Source organism: Ammodytes marinus (genome assembly GCF_949987685.1).
Source record: "Ammodytes marinus genome assembly, chromosome: 7".
Classification (NCBI taxonomy): domain Eukaryota; kingdom Metazoa; phylum Chordata; class Actinopteri; order Uranoscopiformes; family Ammodytidae; genus Ammodytes; species Ammodytes marinus.
In genome coordinates, this window is record NC_137211.1 from 2,435,631 (window position 1) to 2,443,130 (window position 7,500).

The following is a 7,500-nucleotide window of genomic DNA, read 5'->3' on the forward strand; positions in this document are numbered from 1 at the left end:
TTTTGTTTCTATATTTACCATTTCTATAGCCCGATATCTCAAATAGCCATTTTAACAGTTTGCACACAGTATGATACCTATCTATCTATCTATCTATCTATCTATCTATCTATCTATCTATCTATCTATCTATCTATCTATCTATCTATCTATCTATCTATCTATCTATCTATCTATCTATCTATCTATCTATCTATCTATCTATCTATCTATCTATCTATCTATCTATCTATCTATCTATCTATCCATCCATCCATCCATCCATCCATCCATCCATCCATCCATCCATCCATCCATCCATCCATCCATCCATCCATCCATCCATCCATCCATCCATCCATCCATCCATCCATCCATCTATCTATCTATCTATCTATCTATCTATCTATCTATCTATCTATCTATCTATCTATCTATCTATCTATCTATCTATCTCTATCTATCTATCTATCTGTCTGTCTGTCTGTCTGTCTGTCTGTCTGTCTGTCTGTCTGTCTGTCTGTCTGTCTGTCTGTCTGTCTGTCTGTCTGTCTGTCTGTCTGTCTGTCTGTCTATCTATGAACTCTTGTATGAGTTGTCATAGTAACTTTTTTTTCACAATATATTTTTTTATTTATATTGAAGTTTTTTCCTTTTTTCTTTAACAACACACACAACCAAACAAATACCTGCACCATCACAACATACAACACATTAAAAAATAAACAGAAATAGAAAAAATAAGAATACTAATAAATAGTAAGCGTTACCTTGTATCCACACACACACACACACACACACACACACACACACACACACACACACACACACACACACACACACACACACACACACACACACACACACACACACACACACACACACACACACACACACACACACACACACACACACACACGTAGTAAGCGTTACCTTGTATCCTAGCAGCACTCCTCTGACGTTCTGCGCTTCGTTCCACTTCACTCTGACTGTGCTGTTCATCACCGTAGTCATGACGCCAGTGGGAGGTTCCTCTGGGACTAAGAGAGAAGAAAATTATGATTATTATAAATAAATAAAATAAAATAAAATAAAATAAAATAAACTAAACTAAACTAAACTAAACTAAACTAAACTAAAATAAAATAAAATAAAATAAAATAAAATAAAATAAAATAAAATAAAATAAAATAAAATAAAATAAAATTAAATTAAATTAAATAAAATAAAATAAAATAAAATAAAATAAAATAAAATAAAATAAAATAAAATAAAATAAAATAAAATAAAATAAAATAAAATAAAATTAAATTAAATTAAATTAAATTGAATTAAATTAAATTAAACTAAATTAAATGTATAATATCTTTAAGTATATACTGTATATATATAAGTTTTCATGTAATTTAACTTGATTTTTATATTATTTAATTATTATTTTCTTTCTATCTTCAAGAAAATAATTTTAAGTAAATATGAACAATAACAGATAACCTATTTTTGCTCCCACAGTAAATCATGTATATACTGTATATAACAAAAAATTTAATTAAAAATATTCAAGTCTACGTACGGTCCTCTCCTGACTACAATAATAATTGAGATAATTGCGAGAACAGGATAATTGAAGAAAAAAAATTTAAGTAAAAAAAAAAAAAATAAATAAAAAAAAAATAATAATAAAAATTTGATCAAAAAAATAGCTCTACATACCATCCTCTCCAGAGTATCCTATCCCGGCCTCCGGTGACGGGCCTGAGCCCAGTGCGTTGACAGCCTGGACCTTGATCTCGTAGGACTGGAAGGTTCCCGTGTTGTTCACGATGAACGGAGGCCCCGGGACGTCCCGGTGCTCCCAGTTCACGTTAGACCCTCCAGACTCTCTCCACAAAACCTTATACTGGAAACCCTGCCCGTTGTGCTGCCGCTTCTCTAGCTCCTGCAGACAGACAGACAGACAGACAGACAGACAGACAGACAGACAGACAGACAGACAGACAGACAGACAGACAGACAGACAGACAGACAGGGATATGACATGGATGTGGGTTAAATTTGCACTGGAAAAACAGACGGACGGACAGACAGACAGACAGACAGATAGGCAGACAGGTCTATTTCACTTGTATTAGGTATAAAATATGTGTATATGCCAGATAGTGGAAATAGTAAAACTTCACTGGGTAAGATTTCTTGAACTAAGATGCAATATTTCAAGGTGTTTTGGAGTCAGCAATTCTAGCTAATGTTTGCTGTCAAAATCAGTGAATATCTCCTCACAATCCGCTACCTGTCTGTACTGTCTGGCTCTGGAAAAAAGTGTCCAGTGTTTATACACAGCCTTGGCTCTGTAAACTGGCATTTTGCTTTGTTCACAGTTTACAGAGCCTAGGCTGTGTACTAACACTGGATTTTTTTCAGCGCTCACACACAGTACAGACAGGTAGCGGATCGTGAGGAGATATTCACTGATTTTGACGAAAAGTGATTTTGTCAACAAGCGTTCTACAGAATCACTGACTACACCTTTAAAATTTGCCTCGCTGACACACAGATACAGATTGAAATACTCACGTCCCAGGTGATGACCAGATGGTTTGGGTCTGAAGAGTCGCTGTGAACGTTAGTCGGGTTACTGAAAGGAACTGGAGAACGGAGAGAAAGAGAGAGAGAGAGAGAGAGAGTGAGAGAGAGAGAGAGACATTTAGTAAATATAGAAAAACAAACTATCATCAGCAAGAACAACTCTTAACAAACAACAGAATGAAAAGCAACATTATTTTTTTTTTAAGATTTTTTTTTTGGCATTTTTATCCTTTATTGATAGTGTAGAGACAGAGTTGAAATGGGGCAGAGAGGGGAGTGACATGCAGAGAACGACCACGGGCTGGAATCGAACCCGGTTCCGCTGCTGGCCGAGGCCCATGGGGGGGGACGCCCTACCAACTGAGCTAAGGGCGCCCCAAAAGCAACATTAGTTCAATATCTGATGAGTGGATTGCTGCCATATTGGACTGAAAACCAATACATTTGTTGGTTTTATTTTCTTCTGTCTAGTATTCCTCATCTCCCTGTATATTTGTACCTTGGATGATACTAATCTGTTGTCTGATAAATGGAAAATTCACTATAAATAAAGTGGTAATAAAAACCTTCCTACCTCTTCAGTGATCAAAGAATAAAAACAAGTTGTGTTCATCCAAACACTGAACTCATTGAAAAAGCATGAGTAAATGAGTGTGTGTGTGTGTGTGTGTGTGTGTGTCTGTCTCTCTCTCTCTCCCCTGTGTGTGTGTGTGTGTGTGTGTGTGTGTGTGTGTGTGTGTGTGTGTGTGTGTGTGTGTGTCTGTGTGTGTGTCTGTCTCTCTCTCTCTCCCCTTTGTGTGTGTGTGTGTGTGTGTGTGTGTCTGTCTCTCTCTCTCTCCCCTGTGTGTGTGTGTGTGTGTGTGTGTCTGTCTCTCTCTCTCTCCCCTGTGTGTGTGTGTGTGTGTGTGTGTGTGTGTCTGTCTCTCTCTCTCTCCCCTGTGTGTGTGTGTGTGTGTGTGTGTGTGTGTGTGTGTCTGTGTGTGTGTGTCTGTCTATCTGTCTGTGTGTCTGTCTCTCTCTCTCTCCCCTTTGTGTGTGTGTGTGTGTGTCTGTCTGTCTGTCTGTCTGTCTGTCTGTCTTACCAGCGGGCGGCGTGCTGTGGTGGTTAGAGGCGTTACTGGGATCACTCAGCCCGATCTCGTTCACCGCTCTGACCCTGAAGCGATAGAGGCAGAAGGGGTGGAGGCTCAGCTCAACGTGGTTAAAGTCTCCGGGAACTCTCCTCCAAACTTCCCACTTCCACCTGTGTTCCTCTGAGTGCTGTTCCTCACGGGCCTCCACTATGAACTCTATGAGGGGAAAAAAAATGAAATAAAATAAAATAAAATAAAATAAAATAAAATAAAATAAAATAAAATAAAATAAAATAAAATAAAATAAAATAAAATAAAATAAAATAAAATAAAATAAAATAAAATAAAATAAAATAAAATAAAATTAAAATAAATTAAATTAGTTTTATTTGTATAGCCCAATACGGGATTAAAACAAGCCATGACAGTAACATTCATTTATACGTTTATATTTGTTTATTTACCTGTTTTGCCCTTTTGCAATAATAATGATTGGACTGCATGCAATTTTTAATGTATGTATTTGAATTTCTAATAAAATTTTTGTTTTTCTCTTGGCATCAAAATATTATATTATGTGTGTGTGTGTGTGTGTGTGTGTGTGTGTGTGTGTGTGTGTGTGTGTGTCTGTGTGTGTGTGTGTGTGTGTGTGTGTGTGTGTGTGTGTGTGCAGTACCTATGATGGGGCTGTTGTGTGAGTGTCCTGGGATCCAGCTGAGAGTGAGACTGTGGTCTTCTACGTCCGACAGAGAGAGATCTTTGGGAGGATCAGGCCGGGCTGAGGGGGTAGAGAGGAGAGTGTTAGTGAGACAGACAGACAGACAGACAGACAGACAGGCAGACAGGCAGACAGACAGACAGACAGACAGACAGACAGACAGACAGACAGACAGACAGACAGACAGACAGACAGACAGACGGGCGGGCGGGCGGACGGACGGACGGGCGGGCGGACAGACAGACAGACGGACGGACGGACGGACGGACGGACGGACAGGCAGACGGACAGATAGACAGACAGACAGACAGACAGACAGACAGACAGACAGACAGGCAGGCAGACAGGCAGACAGACAGACAGACAGACAGACAGACAGACAGACAGACAGACAGACAGATAGGCAGGCAGGCAGACAGACAGACAGACAGACACACACACAGACGGACAGAAACACATACAAAGAGTAGTACACACAGGCACGCATACACGCAAATGCACCGCGAACAGACACACGAACAAACACACACACACACACACACACACACACACACACACACACACACACACACACACACACACACACACACACACACACACACACACACACACACACACACAGGGACTTACCCACTACAGTGATGGAGCCACTGGCGGTCACATGGTCTAAGTCAGTGATGACCTCACAGGAATACGGCCCGTTGTCTTCTGACTGGACGTCCGTCACTTTCAGGGTCCCGTTCTCAAAGACAGTGTACCTACACACATTACATTACATTTTATTTAGCTGACGCTTTTATCCAAAGCGACTTCCATTATGTGCATTCAACCATGATCTATCTATCTATCTATCTATCTATCTATCTATCTATCTATCTATCTATCTATCTATCTATCTATCTATCTATCTATCTATCTATCTATCTATCTATCTATCTATCTATCTATCTATCTATCTATCTATCTATCTATCTATCTATCTATCTATCTATCCATCCATCCATCCATCCATCCATCCATCCATCCATCCATCCATCCATCCATCCATCCATCCATCCATCCATCCATCCATCCATCCATCCATCCATCCATCCATCCATCCATCCATCCATCCATCCATCCATCCATCCATCCATCCATCCATCCATCCATCCATCCATCCATCCATCTATCTATCTATCTATCTATCTATCTATCTATCTATCTATCTATCTATCTATCTATCTATCTATCTATCTATCTATCTATCTATCTATCTATCTCTCTCTCTCTCTCTCTCTCACTCTCTCTATCTCTCTCTCTATCCATCCATCCATCCATCCATCCATCCATCCATCCATCCATCCATCCATCCATCCATCCATCCATCCATCCATCCATCCATCCATCCATCCATCCATCCATCCATCCATCTATACCTCCATCCATCCAAACACATACTTGTCATCGGGAGAGGACTCGTGGAGCTTGTGTGTGTGTTTCTTCCAGATGACCTGATGATGGAGCAGCTGTGCGTCTTTAGTGAAGCTGCAGTCCAGGTGAGCGCTGCTGCCTCGGACCACACGCAGGTCCTGGGGCGAATACTCCATCACTGTGCGGTCTGACAGGGGACAATACAGGGGTCAATTAAAACAAATAGTCAAGTTAAGTCTTTATTTTAGTCAATTATACATTTTTCTTAATGCTTTTTCATGTCCTAGGTCCGCCACACAATCTCTGTATGGTCTGAGAAGGGGAATGCAGGGGTCAGGGCAAGGTTTATATTTACTTGGCTTTTTTTTTTCCTGGTCAAATTTAAAGATACAGTGTGTAATGTCAGAGTATTTAGTTTCATATAGCCTAGAGGTCAGATTCTAGATGTCAACGGGAGCGCGACAAGATCACCGGACAGTCTGAGAGGGGACAGGGGACAATACAGGGGTCAGGGCAAGGTTATATATATAATATAGCATCCTTTAAAGCTATAGTGCGTAACTTTTTCATATAAAATGAATGGCGGTTACATTCAAGCCATCACCAAACGAGTTGACACAAAGCGACACGATCACTGTACGGTCTGAGAGGGGACAAAACGGGTCAGGGCAGGGTTATATATAGTCCAGCGGATAGTGACAAACATCGTGCATTTTGCCATAAAAGCATGAAACGTTGCATGTAGCTATAGAATATGGCAATGCTAATCATTTTAGCTACAGTGCCAAGCTGGATTCGACTCCTACGGTCTGTGGCCGCCAAGTCGAGCGCTTTCACCTCAAAACCTTCATATCTCTGGGTCTGCTGGTCATAGAAACCTATGTTTTGTGTCTATTTGTAGGTTTCTCAGGTCATAGATTCTAATAAATACTGTTTAGAGACCCTTTGAATAAAATGTTCATTGTTTAATGAAGATGACTTCGGATTAAGGTGGTGTGAATATGCAAAATCTGTTTTCATCATGATATTGAAATATTTTCATATGATTCTTGATAAATATATAGGCCTAGTACCTAGGGGGCAAAACCCATTTTTTTTTTAAAACAGACATGGAGCGTTGTAAAAGGTTGTTCACCAGAAATTATATCCAGGACCCCAACCTGGGTGGACAACCTGGTCAACTAGCTGCTGGAAAGATACAGCGGGCCGATCAGAACCACTGTTTAAGCGACATGTGTCAAACTCAAGACATGTTTTGATCTGGCCCGCGAATCAATTTGGCAGATTTGAATCAATTATAAAAAACACTGGACAAAAGCAGGGTCAATTTGTTTTTACATTTTGAAAACAAAACAAGTGTCCAACTGCCTGAGGCTTTTCCTGATCACAGTTCAAATTTGATCAATAACCCTTAGAAAATGAATTTTTTACACAGTTTTTTTCCAAGGGAATGTCTAGCCGTTTCCTAAAATACCAGCTGGAGACTCCAAAAGGACACTTTTGGTCCATAGCACATGAAATGTAACTGTGTAAAAAAATTATTTTCTAAGGGTTATTGATCAAATTTGAACTGTGATTAGGAAAGGCTTCCGGCAGTTGGACACTTGTTTTGTTTTCAAAATTTTAAAACAAATTGACTCTGCTTTTGTCCAACATCTAGATTTTGGGGCTTTGCAGATATGCAAATGTACGCATCATTAGTAAGATATTGATGATTTTTCATATTTATTT

The 7,500-nt window shown here is 39.6% G+C and overlaps 1 protein-coding gene across 1 annotated transcript in view; it reads right to left on the bottom strand.

Annotated features, from left to right (window-relative positions):
• Nucleotides 1-7,500, bottom strand: part of LOC307253540 (neural cell adhesion molecule L1.1-like) — a gene marked incomplete at its 5' end in the record, with an annotated part of 38,147 nt that overhangs the window by 9,005 nt on the left and 21,642 nt on the right. Inside the window, 7 exons of the mRNA XM_080031647.1 lie at nt 913-1,019; nt 1,693-1,918; nt 2,554-2,624; nt 3,648-3,854; nt 4,315-4,416; nt 4,987-5,114; nt 5,797-5,956. Of these exons, the coding sequence (XP_079887773.1) occupies nt 913-1,019; nt 1,693-1,918; nt 2,554-2,624; nt 3,648-3,854; nt 4,315-4,416; nt 4,987-5,114; nt 5,797-5,956 (1,001 nt within the window). The remainder of the gene's footprint in view (nt 1-912; nt 1,020-1,692; nt 1,919-2,553; nt 2,625-3,647; nt 3,855-4,314; nt 4,417-4,986; nt 5,115-5,796; nt 5,957-7,500) is intronic.